Here is an 18,174-nt window from a genome sequence, read left to right as displayed (position 1 = left end):
GTGGTTCATGTACATTTGTCAAGTACATAAGTATTAAAAGGGAATATATATTTAAGATAGTCCTCCTAACTTTGCATGTAACAGATATTTGGTGTAAAACCTTTGGATTGCATCAAAAATCATTTCATTTTTGTTATTAGCAAATTATTGTCAGTTCTATATGGTGATTTACAGCACTCACTAGATGGTTGCCAGGTTTTCTCCAAGGCATCTAGTTGCAGTAAGGACTCTCCAGTGGATGTGTCTCGATCGACCCCTGAAGTCCAATCTCAAGCTCTTTATTGCAGCTGTTGTTGTGGCAGCAAATTTGTGAGGCTTTGCTCTCTGACTATACAAATGCCCATTTGATTGGTGTGTATAATTATTGTATTTCATTCCACCTCTGCCATTCTTCAAGACCTGTTTAGGTGAGATGAGGCTCAGCTTCACCTTGGGAACAGAGCTCATGGTTTAGCTTGAGTTGTACAAGATTCATCGCTCCTGGGCACCCCCTCTGGTGCAATACTGACCACCTGCAGTACTCCTCAATAATCCTGACCAGTCAGGCATCATCACAGTGCTGAAAATCCAATCAATAAAATGCTGATAATCTCTTTAAGCCCTTTCTGCAGGCCCCCTAGTGGCTATTCTGCTAGCAGAAAGGAAATCAACTTTTTCATTAATCTCATCAATTAATTATTATGTGATTTGCGAGGGTTCCTTGTATGTTGGGACAAAATGACCCCAACACCAGTTTTAGAGGCGTCACCTCAACCACAAAAAGCTCAGATGAGTCTCGATGTCTTAAGATGGTGCCGAGGTAAATGCGTTCTTAAAAGCGTAGAAAGTGCCTTTAGCTTGAGCACAACAGGACAATCTGATGGCCACTCCTTTAAGAGGAGCTGTAAAAGTTAGCTAGGTTAGCTAAGTAGCCAACAGGTTGCTAAGAACATTTCAGTTTGCAAAACATACAGCTTTAGTCCCTCCCCTATTTAAAAACTCTCCAAATGTCAAGATGGAGAGATGATGCAATCTCCGGTGAGTTCTGGGAAATTTCAGGGAACAAAGTTCCAATGCACTAGAATGATTCTGACAATGAGACACCTTAGAAAATGTGTGATTCCCTGATAGTACATTTTGGGCAGAATGCTAAAAAATGTATACCTGATGGGCTTTTATGTTATCTGTTTAATATACTGAACAAAAGGCAGGGTATGTTTCCTTGTGGCCTCCCTGCTTTTTTCTGTGTGGTGTGTGTGTGTGTCTTTCAACAGACACCTGAACTAAACAAAGTTGTATTTATTGGTTAACTATCTGATCTACAGTCTTTCTATGTAGAAGTTATAGTCATTATTTACACGAAGATGAGGGCAATACCGAATTACATGCTTCATCACTCACTTCTCATTGGCTGTATGCAGGTTAGAAGGCAGTCTCACTATTAGAGAGTAAAGGAGCAGACATGCCACCTTCCCTTTAAGGTTTAGCCCTGGTATTTAACCAACCAGCTTAGAATGTCCTGTCCCTATTTTGAGAGTGGTGCTTTAGAAGAAGTGAACATAAAGATGGTCAAGTAACAAGTAAGTCTCAGGTCTTGACTCTCGAGTTCTGAGTCAAGTCCCAAGATAGTCGAGTCTCCATTCAAGTCCCAAGTCAGTACAGGCGAGTCAAGTCCCAATTCTTAATCTTTGAGCCATAAACCTGTCAGTGTGCATTCTACAGCAAATTTAAGGCCATTTTAACACTGAACACCAAAAATGATGGTAAATGTAACATTGCTTTTTAATGACAGTATGTTAGTAGTGTGTGGCTGTATATTAGGTTTTTTTACCTTTCCAAATAAAATACAAAATTCATGGTACACAGATGACCATGACAGACATAATGGTACACAAAGAGCAGTGCAACTACACATGAAAAGAATATTCAAAGTATTTTAATTAAAAAAGGATATTTGAATTTTTATTTTATGATGTTTCAGGGCATTTAGAGCACAGGATTAAAAGTAAAAACAAGCTCAGCACTAAAACTAGCTCAGCAAACTCAAAACAACTGATGGAAACCAAAATAACCAAACTGAACAAAGTTTACAGAAAAGACAGCAAAATAGTGGTGAATGTACAAATCTGAAGTTCAAATTTTCCAAAAATGGTCGTTTCACCTGGTAAGTTTCTCTAGTAAGACTGTAGTTTCAGTGCTAAATTAGAATTCATTGATGCTTTGATTATTTCAAGCTAATAGAGTTGTGGGAATGTTGGGGTGTAGGGATCACAGGACTGCACTAATTTATGTGTAGCGTGACGGTTCAGAGGCTGAGTTCCCCTCGAAAAGATCAGGCGGGGCTCCAAAGTTCGACTTGCACACACGTGATGTTTTATTTATACACAAACACACAAAAAGTGAAAGAAAAGAGTGAAAGCATAAAATAAACGGGTTGCAGTGCAACTAAAAAGACTAGGACAAAATGGATTATTGCCATGTATCTACGCAGTCCCCTATGGATGTTCCTGGCTAAGCGTCAGCCAGCTTGTGCCGGAGACACATAGACACATCCTTTCTTTTTCTCTCGAATGAATTTCACGCCCCCCTTTTAACACCCTAGCCCCGGCCCATCTGGTCAACCCAAACCATTCCCCCGGGCTAGTGAGGGGATACACAAAACAAACAACAACCAAACGACTTCAGGATAAACACAATACAAATAATACACATAACAAGAAGCTTCTTTTTTACCGGTAATCACACTCATTTATATTCATTTACTCCTAACCCTTTTCTGTCTCTCCCCACAGGTTCTCGGATCCCACCTCCCCCCCTTCTACACACAGCCGTGGGCTCTACCGGCCAGTATAAGGGAAGCCCTGGAAGACGCCCACGCTCCCCTGAGGATCAGGACAGAACAAGGTAAGTATTTCTTCTATGTACATTTTACAATAATTTAAGTTTCACTCAAGTCATTGTCCCCCTTTTTATGCCCCGGTGTCCTTTCACAATCTTGGTGAAGGAACAGATTTACTGACTCCATCACAAGAGTCAAACGTGAATTCTATGCTTCACTTGTCTTCCAAAGTAAAATAAGACAAGCATTAGAACAGTAACAGACACTCAGCGACATTGCTGTATATTAAATTTACAGCAGGAAATGAATCCAGTCACAGGAAGAGTAAGATAGCTAGAAAGCTAAATAGTGCTGAACTGTTTCTTAGACAGTGAGTATTAGAGGTAGAACTAATATCTAAGTACTTTGGCAGTGTGAAATTCTTCATAGCTCTATTTAAAACTACACTATATTGCCCAGCTGTACAAAAAGTGATGATTTAATCAGTAAAGCTAGATGATTAATGCAATGATTACAAATATAATTGATTCAGAATGTGATCTGTCCTCACCTCTTATTACAAAATAAAATGTAGATCAAATCTGTACAGGAACAGGGTCTCAACAGAAACACGTGCAATAGTCCCATAATCTAATGAATACTAAGACTACTGCTTCAAATTTTAATCAAAACTGAAAATTTAAACTTTACAATTTAGATGAACAATTTTCTGAATGATTTAAAGCCCATTACATGCTGTACGCTGTTACCATATGGCAAGAAAATGCAAAATTCCCCTCTCAAAAAATCTATGTATATATTTTTCTCTTTTTGTTTCATATTTTTTATAAATTATGCCATTTCAAAAGATTTTTTTCATATGTATTTCACAATTCATGCAGTAAAGCATTACATTTGTGAGGCATTTGCACTAAGTATTCATAAATGTGTCTGAGTTGTATGTAGATGAAGCCGGGACTCCACTGGCGTTTGATACGTTGTACGCATCTGTAGAGAACAAGCAAAAGTTAGGTGCCATTTTACAGTGCAGGATACTGTTCAGATTGAATGCAAGGCAATACATAACTGGGCCAAAATGCTAATGATGTGTTTGTAGAAATGATTAACAGATGTAAGTAAATTCATTTTTTTACTCATTGCTACATTTTTGCTAATTATTAAGCGGATAAAATATAATTCAAGCAGAAGTTACTCATGTCAGTGCCAGTTCTTCTCATATGCAAACAATGCAGGCTGCTTAGGGCCCCCAACTGCTGGGAGGCCCCCCATGGCAAGCATATTTCATAGCTATTAGAAAGGTATATTATACACTTAGAAATTATTATGGCAGACCATATTTCACAAGCAATTAAGTAAGTTTGCAAAGGTATCTGACACTTGTGGCCTTAGTAGGAGTTGTGTGTTTTTTTTTAATATATGCCCATTTTGAATTTAATGTCAGCAACACGTTTCAAAGAAGTTGGGACGGGGGCAACAAAAGACTAGTAAAGTTGTGTAGTGCTCAAAAACACCTGGTAGTCGATTAACAACAGGTGAGTAACATGATTGGATATAAAAAGAGCATCTCAGGGAGGTCAGAGAGTCTTTCAGAAGTAAACATGAGGTGGGATCCACCACTTTGTGAAATGTGAATAGTGCAACAATTGAAGACAAATGTTTCTCAATATAAAATAGCAAAGAACTTGAAGACTTCATCATCTACGGTACATAATATTGTTAAAAGAGTTAGAGAATCTGGAGAAACTCTGTATGTAAGGGACAAGGCTGAAAATGTGATGATGGCTGTGATCTTTGGGCCCTCAAGCAGCACTGCATTAAAAACAGACTTGATTCTGTAGTGGAAATCACTGCATGGGCTCAGGAACACTTTCTGTGAATCCACAAATACAAGTTATGGTTTGTACCATGCAAAAAAGAAACCGTACATAAACAGGATCCAGAAATGCTGCCACCTTCTCTGGGACTGAAAATGGACTGAGGTGAAGTGAAAAGTGTTCTGTGGTCCGACAAATCAAAATTTCAAATTCTTTTTAGAAATCTGTCCTCAAGACAATCCAGCTTGTTCTCAGTGCACAGTTCAAAAGCCAGCATCCGTGACTGTATATGGGAGCATTAGTGCACATGGCATGGGTGATGTGCTCATCTGTGAATGCACCATTAACAATGAATGATATATACAGGTTTTGGAGCAACATATGCTGCCATCCAGACAACGTCTTTTTCAGGGAAGGCCTTAGGAAGTTAATGTCAAACCACATTCTGCATGTATTACAACAGAATGGCTTTGTAATAAAAGAGTGAGCATGCTAAACTGCCCTGCCTGCAGTCCAGGCCTGTTACCACTGAAGACATTTGGCGCATTAAGAATGAAAAATACAACAAAGAACAACTGAAGCTGTTAAACTGTTGAACAACTGAAATCTTCATCAAGCAAGAATGAAAAACATTTCACTTTCAAAACTACAGCAGTGTCTCCTCAGTTCCCAAACACTTACAGAGTGTTGTTAAAAGAAGAGGTGATGCAGCACCGTAGTAAACAAGTGCCCGTCCTAATGTTTTTTTTTAATATGATGCTGGCATCAAATTCAAAATGGGCATATATATAAAACATTTTCATTTTTTTTTCAGTTTCAACATTTGATGTTGTCTTTGTACTATTTTCAATTAAATATATGATTTACATGATTTGCATCATTGCATTCTGTTTTTATTTACATTTTTAACAATGTCCCAACTTTTTTTAGAAAAAGAGTTGCAAAAGAACAACCACGGATGATTTATAATGTAGTAATTTAGTCATAATTTCCGTGCAGATACCCACATTACTGATTACCCAAGAACTGAAGTTTAGGTTCACCATTTAGGTTCACTGTTATTACAGCCTGTTACTGTGTCAGTACATATTGCACCTGATCCTTTAAAGACATAACAGGTGAAAAACAAAGGAAAAACAAGTGAAGTAGTATTTTACAGCTCTAATACCATTTCAGCACAACTACTTCACTGTTTTTAGAGTAATAACCCTAATATTATAAAATATTATTACAAAAAGTAAAAGAGATGGGGTAATATTTTGGTTAACCAGATAGGATGAACATTGTATAATATAATATTACATAAAATGTAAAGAATGTCAAAAGAGGCTACAGTCAGTTACTAATTAGTTGTTTTGTATTTATCTATGGGTAATTAGAGTTTGTCACCACTGTTTTTCCATTTCTTTACCAACTAGTTATGGCTACAATAACTAACTAGGAACAACAAGAAAAATATTTAGGTTATAACTTGTTACAATAATATTATCATATTATTACCCACTTTTTTACCAATTTGTAAAGTGTTACTGAGATATTACTGCTACTACTTCTACTACTACTAATTATAATAATAAAAGCAACAGTTTTTCTTCCCGCAATTTTTAGAAGTCCTGCTTATTGCAAGTAAAGATTAATAGTTAATGAGAGATAAAACTGAATCTGTCAGCTCAATACTTACTTCTACGCCCCTGTCCACTAGAAGATGATACGCCTGCACTAGTAGTCTATAATGTTGAAGGAAACAAAGTAAAACATGGTTCAGTAACAATCCATTAAAAATTTAATGTAAGCGCACACATCACTGAAATGCTGTGATCTGATATGAAACGGAACTTACCTTGGTTTGGCCAGAGCTGAAATTCTTTAGACTCAATTTTCCTGCCAGTTCTTCACGGATCTGTGATCAATATATATATTTTGTAATATACTGAATATTTAGCCTGAGAATCTTATTTGCATTTGAGAATAAAGTAAGAAAAAGAGAATACATACCTTACTATCCAGCAGAATTCCAAACACAAAAATAAAGAAACCCTTTGAAAAGACCAAAAAGACAACTTGACTTGTCAAACAGGTCAAACATTTTTTCATAGTTTATCAAGTTTACAGAATCGTCCAGCTATGGAGGCCCATAAAAAATGCTTGTTTTTGGCAGCAATATTTGTCAACATTTGTGTCTTTTTAATAGCTTGACATTTTATTTCAATTGTAATACTACGTTTGACTGTTTATCATAAAATAATGACATCTTTTTCAGGATTTTGGCTTAGTGGGATAAATTAATGATAGATTTTCTCCACAAATGTTACTTATGCTAATATTTTTGACATGGTTTCTTGACATTTTGACTTGAAGTCATGAGTTTTCATCCTTTGAGAAAGCATGACATTATTCCACGATAAGTGAATATCCTGAGAAATATTTGACGTTTAATTTGACACATTAGAGAGAATAAGTAGCTATTTAGACACACAAATTTCAAGAAGAAGTCTGAGATAAAAAGTCAAATGGTCAACATAGGTAAAAGCAGTGACATACTGCTGACAGAAACAAAGAGGAGGGGGAAAATGATTGGTTGAAATGAGCTTAATGTTATTTTAAATTTCAGATATTTTAAGGCCATAGAGGCAATCAAGACTTAAGTTACAACAAAAATACATGAATAAAACATTAGTACCTGCAGAGAATTGAGGATGGCAAACACAATGTGAATCCCTAAAGCAGATGACACCATGGTCCCGATGCCGAACGCCCAGGTCAGACCAAAGAGAGGGGTTAAAATGGCCACACATCTGGTAATGACCAATATGGCATGTTTCTCATCTGGCTGAGTGGTGGCACCAACTCCCCTCCTTAACATCTTACAAATGACCACAAGCAGCACCAGGAAGTTTATAGCTACGATACTCAGAGCAGGAATCACAAATGCCAGCATGGCCATTGTTTTTTTCCAGTTCAGCCAACAGGCGTTCTCCTCCTGGATGTATCCTCCACCTCCAGCTGTTGACGCCACAGTGACGACGGCTATCAATAACGGGGCCCCATAGCCAAGAAAGAATGCTATGACCATCATCACAGGTTTGGATGTTCTGGAAAACACCAAAACGGTGCGGTAGAAGAGCAGGAGTGCTGAGAACAACATCCAGAAGAAGAGAGCAAGGTAAAAGAAGTGCATGAAGAACGTTGCTGCACTGCAGGGACCCACTGGTGTCTGTTCTCCTTTGTTAACGATAGCTGCTCCAATGATGAAGCATATGTCCGCAATCAGGAGGGACAGAGCGATGTTGACCATGGAGACGTGGCGCATGTAGGCTGTGTCATTCTTGGTCAATGGCTTCCATACGATGATCTCAATAATGATGGCCAAAATTAAGCAGATCATTGAAATGCCGACACAGATGAACGTTATAAAACCTAAAACAAGACTGTCCACAAAAAAAGGTGACATCAGGATCGAGAATGAGGTTGTGTGGTTGCATACACATGTAATCTTTTCAGTTTGATTCGAAAGCTTTATTTCACATCCAGTTGAGTCCCATCCTCCAATCCCGTCCAAAAGACTGTAGTTCCAAAAGACACACTGAGGGCTTCCCAGTGATGTATTTGTAATATCAAAGGTAAGAGAGAGGTTGTAAACTGTATTGTTCACAATAATTGCAGCCACGTCTCCATTGATTTTGGTTTGATTGCCATTGTAAGTTGTATTTCGAACAGGCAAGACATTGTCAAGAGTTGAGAAAACTATGGTGGTGATTGAAGTCAGTCCATTAAACTGTGGGATATCTATCTCTGTAGTGGAATTTGTGCCAAATGTTCCAAAAAACGAACCAGACGTTTTAGTTCTGTTCAGTTGGGTGCTGTTTGTTGTTATGCTGAAGCTTGCGTCTGTTAGTGTGCTCCCCATTTCCTCAGTAGACCTCAGAAGTGCCGAGCTTGCGTTCTCAGTTGTGTTGCCTCCGTTCAATATCTGCCATGTAATCTGAGCTTGCTTTGACCCAATAACGTCCACTGTTTTTAGGAAATTCTGAAAAATTCATTAAATATTGCACCAACAAGTTATTTAATTCATCACATGTAATGAAACACACAAAACGACAAATATCAAATTCAAAATTGCCACAAAACCAGACAAAGACTGTCATACATACCGTCATAATGGGCTTATCGACCCTAAATGACTGTGAGACGTTGGCAATGATTTTTAGTAAGTCCACAGTTGTTAAGACATTCACAGTAGAATTTGTTATCTTATCAGCAAACGTTTCAGTGACATTTTGGAGGTCAGCCATAAACTGTGGAACATCTGCAGCTTGTAAATTCTACAAAAAAAGCATAATGGTTTACTATGGATATTCAAAACATTGTATCCGCTCATTGGCTAATGCATTTGATAGAAACAAGAATGTTATATTACCATAGCTCTTTCTAGCAGGTTCTGGAGGGCACGCAAGATACAGTTAGTTTCCTCAATGGCCCAGTAACCTTTTGTTGTGTCTGTTGGGTTGGATTTACAGCGAGCCGTCACATTGCCAACGCTGTCTGCATCACAAGCACTAGTCGCTTCTTCACCTTTATTCCCACCTCCAAATTGATCACTGTAGCAGAACGTATCTGTGGTGGTGGTGGGGGGTGGGGGGGGTGCGAAATATTAGCTGTCCAGCCATAAAAAGGTTCTTTGAGAATCTTGAAGAAATGGGTTGATGTAGGGGAGCGCAGAGCATTAACTAAAATTAGCTTTGCTGCCAGGAAGTACCGTGATTGTTTTTTTTTGGACCCTTATTAGTCCCACAACGGGGAAATTTCACCTCCGCATGTAACCCATCCATGCAGTGAAACACCACATACACACTAGTGAACACACACACTAGGGGCAGTGAGCACACTTGTCCGGAGCAGTGGGCAGCCCTATCCACAGCGTCCGGGTAGCAGTTGGGGGTTAGGTGCCTTGATCGAACCGGCGACCTTCCGGTCACAAGGCTGATTCCCTAACCTCCAATGATGATGGAAATATGGATAGGCAAGCAGGAACTGGCAAAATCCCGACAGATGCGGCCAGCTTAGCTTACTATAGATACCAGATGCTGTGTGCACATGTGAATGGAGAGTCTTAGGCAGAGATTTCTCCAACCCCAACCACAGTGACTCAGCTTTGGTCTCTCAAATCTGAGGCTTTATCTGCTAAAATTGTGTCTGTGCAGCATCAATTAGCCAAAATCAAACCTGTGTTGAGCTGTTAGCTGTTTCATTTCGCAACTACTTACAATCTAAAAACATCTAAAACACAGGGATTTTCACATTATAGCCCCTATAAAACAGCTGTGCTCTTCAATGTGGTCGTGTTTGTTTGTAAATAATGTTATGCTGTGACTTTCTGGACAACTGTACATTCTCAGCAAAAAGGGTTCTATATGATACTATAGAAGGATAAATAAACAACTCACTCTTTGACGTCACATTTAATCTGACAGAACCATAAGTGTAGAGGTCTCCATTGAGCTTGCGGACCTCCCATATGAACGTTAGAATTTTGTCCGTGGTGTTACAGTTCCCCACGCTGCTACTTGGGTACGTATAGGTGTTGCAACCTGTCGTTGGGACTGCACAAAAAGAGAAATGGGCTTCAGGAAAAGAACCATTGAGGCAATCATAGAAAAATGTTTCTCTGTTTACTCTGGAAACGTGTTTCTTTACCACATGTACTGAAACAATACAAATCACATTTTACATTTATTTAAAAAGTCCAAAATGTTTAATTTTTAAGTTAGAAATTACATTCACATGCTGAAATTCTAATAACTATGGCAAGCTGTCCTAGATTTTTTTTTTCTTATTTTTCTTGATCTCAGGAATTCAACTTACACATGTAAACATTACGTTTGAACTAGTAAATATTAACAATTTTACATTTTTTGATAAAAAGAATTTGATTTGCACATGAAAATTAAATATTTAATATTCACTAGTAAAAATTCAGTTTTTACTTGTAAGAAACAAATTGTTTATCACTCTGCTTATGTATTCTACATCTTGGAAGGCTTAGCTGCTACATTCCAACCAAATTCATAGGCCCGTCTTGTACTTTTGCATTGTGCCACTACACATATGTTCCGGGGAGGTTAGTGAGCATGGATGCTGAAAAAGCATAAACTAGTGCAGGAGGCACGTTGATATTTTCAGTGGTTCACAGTTAATCTGCTCAAACAAAATACAGAAATTGTGTCTGCTGTTTGTGTGTTTGACCTGTTAGTGGCCCAGCTGGATCAGCCAAGCTCCACTGAACTGTATAGGCGCTCGCAGCACAGCACTGCAGAGTGATGGACGAACCACATTTCAACGTTTTTGAGGAATTCACATTGACGTTGGGAAATGGCTGAACTGTCATTATTTGAAAGATTATGTACGCCATTGAGTTTACAGTCGTTCTGCATGCATATTTACCTGTAAGGCAAAGAGAAAATTATGATTAAAGTAACTGATAAAAGAAATAATTCAGATCAGAAAAAAACCTTTTACAGTGATGATTTCAGTCCTGCATCTGAAACTACTTTTTAAACTATTTAAAAAAAAAAAGGAAAAGTATTTAGGTCCTTTGATAAATGACATTAAATGGAATTTTTGTAATAATAATAATAATAAGAAGAAGAAGAAGAAGAAGCAAAAAAAGACAAACAGAACAAACAGAAATTACTTATTGATATATACATTGTCATAATACTTAATTTTAGTTAGCTTGTCGATCAACTATTCATTTTTATCAGTCAGCTAGTACACTGTTCCTCAGCCCAGACCCTGGAGGCTCACTGCCCTGCATATTTTATAGCTTTTCCTGCTTTAACACAGTCAATTATGGTCTGTTAATGGGCTGATTAGTTGGATCAGGTGTGTTGGGAGAAGAAAAAACACTTAAAAGTGCAGGGCAGTGGGCCTCCAGGACCAGGGTTGAGACACACTGAGCAAGTAGTCTTTTTAAAACTACATCTACACTGTCCAACTGCTCCTATCAAGACCACCACGAACAGGAGCAGAGGGGATGGTCTCTGACTCTGGCCACCATCAGTGCCATCTTGTAGATAAAAAAGGAGTCTGGTATCCTGTTATTCTACCACAGGGTTTGTAAACTTTTTCAGAGTGTGACTCTTTTTTAGGACTAAAAATAACTTGAGAAATAACTTGAGACACTGAAAATGGGTTATTTTATATGTTCTTCACAGAAAATGAGCAAAGACCAAGAATCTGAGGCTGAAATAATAATAAATCATATTTTTTTCTTTTGGTAAACATTGAAAACGGGTTCCACAGACCTGAACACTAAATGTTTGTGCTAGTGCTGGTGCAATTTGTGTGCACAAAAACACACCAGAGTGTGCACATAAGCTTTTTTGTGCATGCACAAGAGGCACCCCTGAGCAAAGTAGATTAATCGATTTAGATTAATCGATATTTAAACTGTTCAACACATTTCAGAATTTAACTCTTTGTTTTCCTCCTTATTGGCAGTTTAAATACAGATCTGACTGGATTTGTTTATTAGCGCCTCCAAAAAACATTAGTATACTAGTTGACTAGTCTTTGCACTCAGAATCTTCGATACCTCACCTGACATGAACAAATATAAAAATATCATCATATCTTATCAATTAATCATGACCTACCACTGTCCTGATCACTGGTGCTTGTCACAGTGAGTGTTTTCCTATCAGTACTGATTTGATATTTAGTACTGGGGCCAAGACTGTAATCATTCAAACTCCAGCTTATTCCTCCAGTACTTGAGGCTGGAGGATTACAGGTCAAAACCATATCTTTTCCAGGGTAAATGTAGTCTTTGCTATTATATAATCCATTTTCCACTAAAAACAAAAGCCAGAGACACGTAGTTAGCTTTGTATAACACATTTATGTAACAATAAATAAAAGACTCCATTCGCTATTAAGTGAAATGTGAAAAATCAATGTCAACAAACTTTAAGTACAAGTATAATGTTGGGCAAAGCAAACTTTTATAATATTAATTAGTTAAGAGTAATAACTGTGAGGGGTGCTGTAGGACAAATAGCACACAGAATGCAGAGCATGATAAAGACTATACTCTGTACATTAGTTACATTACTGCTATATTTTGATATTATAATTTTTATTATTATGTTTTTAAAAGAACAAAAGTAAAAGATAATAAAAGCGTTTAAAGCTAAACATAAATATGACCTTACCAATTTCAGCAAATGAATCTGCACTCACTGGATATCCTTTGTCACTGAGAACAGAAGCCAACTGTATGTTTGCTGCACTAAAATCAAGTGTATCACTTGTTGTTATAATGCTGATGTCTGCTATCACACTGCCAGCCCTGAAATAAAAAACACACCAAACATAATTCGGGACATAAATATACAGAGCGATAGTGTCCACACATTTCAAATTAAAGCACAGGGCAGATATTTCCAGTTCAGTTATATCTGTGGTTTTTGTTGCTTGTTATGAAAAGTGTTCATCACTAATTTGGAACTAGTGTCTCTTTTTTTCTGAGTAATATTTAATAAACCATGTGCAGAAAGCCTGTCTTGGTCACTTGGGAAAATAAAAAATTGGTAACACTTTATTTGGATGTTCCACTGTAGAACTTCAAGTTCAGTATGAAAGATTTTATTAAATCTAACCCTAAACCCTAAACCTCACCCTAACCTTAACCTCAAAGGCAAAACCTACACCTATTCCTAACCATAACCATACTGCTGTTGACAATCAACTGAATATCACCAGGAGGTTGCCTCTAGTCAGACTATTCTTGTAAAAACCTTAATGGTTAGACTAATATATATATATATATATATATATATATATTAGTCATATATATATACACATACATCATCTAAACCGCTTATCCTTCTGGGTCGCGGTGGGGTGCTGGAGCCTATCCCAGCTGTCATTGGGCGGAAGGCAGGATACACCCTGGACAGGTCGCCAGTCCATCGCAGGGCAGACAGACAGACATACACATTCACACACACACACTCACACCTAGGGGCCATTCAGCACGTCCGATTGACCTGACTGCATGTCTTTGGACTGTGGGAGGAAACCGGAGTACCCGGAGGAAACCCACGCAGACACGGGGAGAACAGGCAAACTCCACACATAAATGACCCTGGTCACCTGGCCGGGAATTGAACCCAGGCCATTCTTGCTGTGAGGCGACATATATAAATATAAAATATAAAAGAAGAAAAACAGCCTTACCTGAACTGAATGACTTTCGCGGAACCAGCTTTGTATGAAGAGGAAAGTGCGCTTCCGTAAACACTGTTAACCTGAAAAAGATTTTATTTTTATTGACAGTTTGTATTTGATGGATATGGAAAGCATATAAATATATGCCATACTCACTGAACTTGTGATGTCAGTGCTGTACTTTGCGTACGTTGAACTGCTTGTGTCTGTGAGTGTGCTGTCAAACACTTGATTTATTTTCATTGATATAGTTCTAGTATTTTCTGGAAAAGAAAACACATGAAAAAGAACAGCAGTTATGAAAACAAATGAAAAAGAACAGTTATGAATGGACCATTCTACCAAATTATGCCAAACTGCGGTCCCTCAGTAAAATACTATATTAAAAAACAATGAAGAATTTTTACAAAGATGATGTCACAATCTATTAAAATATAATGCATTCATTAAAATAGTAATAAGCTAAATATATACACCAATCAGACATGACATTATGACCACCTCCTTGTTACTACGCTCATTGTCCATTTTATCAGCTCCACTTACTATATAGGTGCACTTTGTAGTTCTACAGTTACAGACTGTAGTCCATCTGTTTCTCTGTATACTTTGTTAGCCTCCTTTTACCCTGTTCTTCAGTGGTCAGGACCCCCATGGACCCTCACAGAGCAAGTACTATTTGGGTGGTGGATCATTCTCAGCACTGCATTAACACTGACGTGGTGGTGGTGTGTTAGTGTGTGTTGTGCATGTACGAGTGGATCAGACACAGCAGTGCTGCTTGAGTTTGGCATGAAAAAATCACTTCCAACAGTGTGCAAAGCTGGTAGAAACTAAACAGACTTAAAGCTGTTTTTGTAGTAAAAGTTGGTTCTAGCAAGTACTAGTTTGAAGGGTTTGAATACATATGCTAACAGCAAAATTACTATCTGGAACAATCTGTAATCTAGAAAAATCTAACCTCTTTTAATGGGGTTGAAAACTTTTGCCAGGCACCATATTTGGGTCTGTTATTAATATCTTCTAGGAGACCGAATGAGTTTGAATACAAACCCATCCTTATGTGTTCCTGTGCTTGTCTATGTCATCTACAGCAAAAGTGACAGTGATTAAATTCATTTTTAAAGAGGATAAAGAAATTTGGAATCATACCTGTAATTGTCTTCGCTGTTGTTGTAGATCATGTGATGGAAACAAAAGCACGTCAAGATTAATCATAGATTTTAGAAAATACATCTCACATATCTCAACACCTGGGAACAAGCAGAAGCATTTAAACTGCCCTGAAAGCAACACTGGAAACCAGATCATCTTTCAACGTAAGAGTTAAAGTGAGAGAAGCAGAAGCCCAAAAACAAAGTGTCCCTAATGACCTTAACAGTTAGTACCTGTCTATTATTCATGACTTCACATTAACTGAACTGTGTTTGAACACAACCTCATCCTTACTTGTGTCTAATGCTTGTCTACTCAGTTTCACACAATCACCATTTTCAAACAAGGAATTAAAAAAGGTAGAATCACATTTGTAAACCATACCTGTAGTTACTGGAGCAGCGGTTGCTGAGAAAGAAACAAGATTACTTCAAGATGTTGTAACGGTAAGAGCACATTTCATAGGTTTTATGCAACAAATTTCAAGTCCTAATGCAAAGTGGAAAATGAAGCACATAAAAACACAAAGATAAGAAAGTATCTGTCAATCTAAGGGTGAGTTAATCATGGGACCAACCTGATTTCACTCATGTTTCATTAGTTATTGGAGATATTTATTTAATACACAGTATTTACTTATTTGTTTGGTAAACCATCAATCTGCTTTACAGATGATCTCCTAAACCAGTTAATAAATCATTACATAGACAGAATACTTTCTGTCGTTGGGCTCAGTCGTAGCCTCTTAAACTCCTTGGAACCACTGGTGGTGCCAAAACGCACTTTATCATATTCCTCATAACTTTCATATTTCATAAGCTACATTCAGAAGGTGGGGGTCGTATGAGAGCTGTAACTGTCTTCTTTCCAGTCAAATAGATGGGTGATGTAATTTTAAGCCCTTATAATAAAAGAAGCTGAACTCACAATTTTTTTTTCTACTGAAAGTCGACCCATTTTTCCACAAATCTGGGCTATAAACTATAAACAGATGGCGTCTCTTCAGTGATCAGCTCTGTAAAAATGATTTTTATAAATAAATACAAAGAGCGTCTAAGATTTTTGGCTTTCAGCAGTAAATTGTAAGCATATAGCAATATGTGTGATCATAAAACACATGTTCTGTTAATTTGAGGGGAACTTTTACTAAAAAAAATAAATAAATAAAAATTTACATTTATTTCATACAGTTACTCAATAATTTGCCTTACAGTTTGGTCATGTAAATTCAGATGGACAAACCAAAATATACCCTTTAGAATAAGAGGTTAAAATTTATCGTATAGCTGATGTTTAAAGAACTCTGGCCTTTACTCTAAGTTTCATGTTATAGCAGTGTAAACACATCCGTCTCTCCAAGACTCAGGCTACGTTCACATTACAAGCCTCATTGCTCAAATATGATTTTTTTGCTCAAATATGATCTCTCTGACATGATGGTTCACTCGTTTAGGTAAGTGATTTAAATCTGTCATTAATGTGACGAACCGGCTTCCTGAAATTACCCGCATGAGCACATCCTACTCAGTAACGTCACGTGAATGAATCACGTGCATCATCAGCACAACGAGCAGAACGAGCTTCGCTGAGAAGATAATTAACTCTGATTGTGAGCGACCAAAGAAACCCACAAATGTAAGTATTTTCTCCATTAACAAATTACGATAACCATTGTTTTATCTTAGTTTAATGTAGTTTCAGTGTATTGTGGTCCTTTTCTTCATAACAAGCTTAAAAAATCACTAGTACTATACTAACATCTCGGTAGCTAGCTAAATTTCTCATTCCACCTTAAATAGTCCAGCAGTTCTGACGTCTGAAGCGCCAGAATGTAACTGCTGCTCCAATTTTTAGTGAAAAGGAAAAATTCAAAAGAGAAGCTGGTGAAAAAAAACTGACTTCAGCTTCATATCACTGAAGAATAAGGGGTGGGTGATAACAAATCATTTTCACACACACCTCCCCTCTTTGAAGCCATGTGATGCCCTAAATGTAACTAAAGCCCAGCAGTGAGGAGCTAAACTTTACCCTCCTCTGCTGTCACTGCAGAGTGGCAGGGTCACCTACAGAGCAGCGCTAGTAGCTGTTAATGAAGCAGTGTTTTTTTTATTTGAGGGTCCCATTTCATAGGGGAAGATTCAACAACTACCCGTTGTGACTCAGAGGGGCAAGGTGAGACTCAAAAACAAGGGGTAGGGGTAAAAAGAAGAAATGGGATTGGGCCTAAGTCTCCTGAGTCATCAAAGAGCAACATCTGAGAAATATATTTTCCTGTGAATTATCTAGCCAGCATGCACTGCTGAATCATACAGCTGGCATGACACGTTTTTGTTTTTGTTTCAAATGATTTCATATGTATTAAATGTAGTTGAGTGATTCTATGGAAATGTCCGTTTTTGGGTCCCTAGCATTTACAGATATATTACACTTGAAAAACATGTCAGGGTTCAAATTTATTTATGTTTTAAAATAAAACAATGTTATTTTAACAAATACACCTTCCTAAGCCTCAATTTAGCAATATTGTTTTTTAAATCAATCATATAGAATTCCAAGCACTACAGAAGAGCTCGTCCTCACAGTCATGTGTAAAAGGTGAGGCCATATTTTGAGTTAAAAAATATGTTTTTTGGCCATTTTAACTGCAATAATCTATACATGACTATGGAATATATAGATTACATGACATAAAGGAAACATGCGAAATAAATATTATAAAATATATAACGAAAGTTGTTGTCCCCAGGAGTCGTGTCACTGGTGTTACTGCATGACAAATAGTCTCTTATTTTGAAATAAAAGTCACACTGATGACATCACTTGACTTTCTTTTACCTGTTTTCTGAGGATCTATGAAGAAAAGCCCATGGTGAGTCCACTGAGTCTTTCAGTTATCAGAGATTTTCTCATTTAGCTCATGATTTCATATGAAGCTTTTAGCTGAAGTCACTGGTGTGACCGACTTTATTCTTAGGTAATTGTGAAAAAATAGAATACAAATGGATTAAATTACACATTTTAGTGGATTTTCCATGATTGACAACATGTGGTTTGATGCTCAGTAGCAGCCATTTGGTAAAATGCATTTTTCATTAAAAATGTCTCTGGTGTTTCCTTTCTTATGTGGAACACCAATGAGGATCAGTAACACCAGTG

General features: G+C 37.5%; 1 protein-coding gene across 1 annotated transcript; it reads right to left on the bottom strand.

Annotated features, from left to right (window-relative positions):
• Positions 1-6,302: 6,302 nt before the first annotated feature.
• Positions 6,303-12,238, bottom strand: LOC118816070 (adhesion G-protein coupled receptor F1-like). Its single transcript, XM_036582579.1, has 8 exons — positions 12,232-12,238; positions 10,107-10,232; positions 9,050-9,246; positions 8,784-8,954; positions 7,313-8,659; positions 6,628-6,669; positions 6,473-6,532; positions 6,303-6,359 (listed from the first exon to the last, which is right to left on the bottom strand). The coding sequence occupies exons 1-8, from the start codon at positions 12,236-12,238 to the stop codon at positions 6,303-6,305; spliced, it is 2,007 nt and encodes a 668-aa protein (XP_036438472.1).
• Positions 12,239-18,174: the final 5,936 nt, after the last annotated feature.

Source organism: Colossoma macropomum, unplaced genomic scaffold (genome assembly GCF_904425465.1).
Source record: "Colossoma macropomum unplaced genomic scaffold, Colossoma_macropomum, whole genome shotgun sequence".
Taxonomy (NCBI): Eukaryota; Metazoa; Chordata; class Actinopteri; order Characiformes; family Serrasalmidae; genus Colossoma; species Colossoma macropomum.
The sequence above is the reverse complement of the archived record's forward strand: the minus strand, read 5'-3'. Positions and strand labels throughout refer to the sequence as shown.

Coding starts and splice junctions, on each gene's coding strand:
- LOC118816070 (XM_036582579.1), bottom strand. Junction 9,247..10,106: donor TGGAGACCTCTACACTTATG/GTTCTGTCAGAT, acceptor CCACCACCACAG/ATACGTTCTGCTACAGTGAT. Junction 6,670..7,312: donor CCATCCTCAATTCTCTGCAG/GTACTAATGTTT, acceptor GTCTTTTCAAAG/GGTTTCTTTATTTTTGTGTT.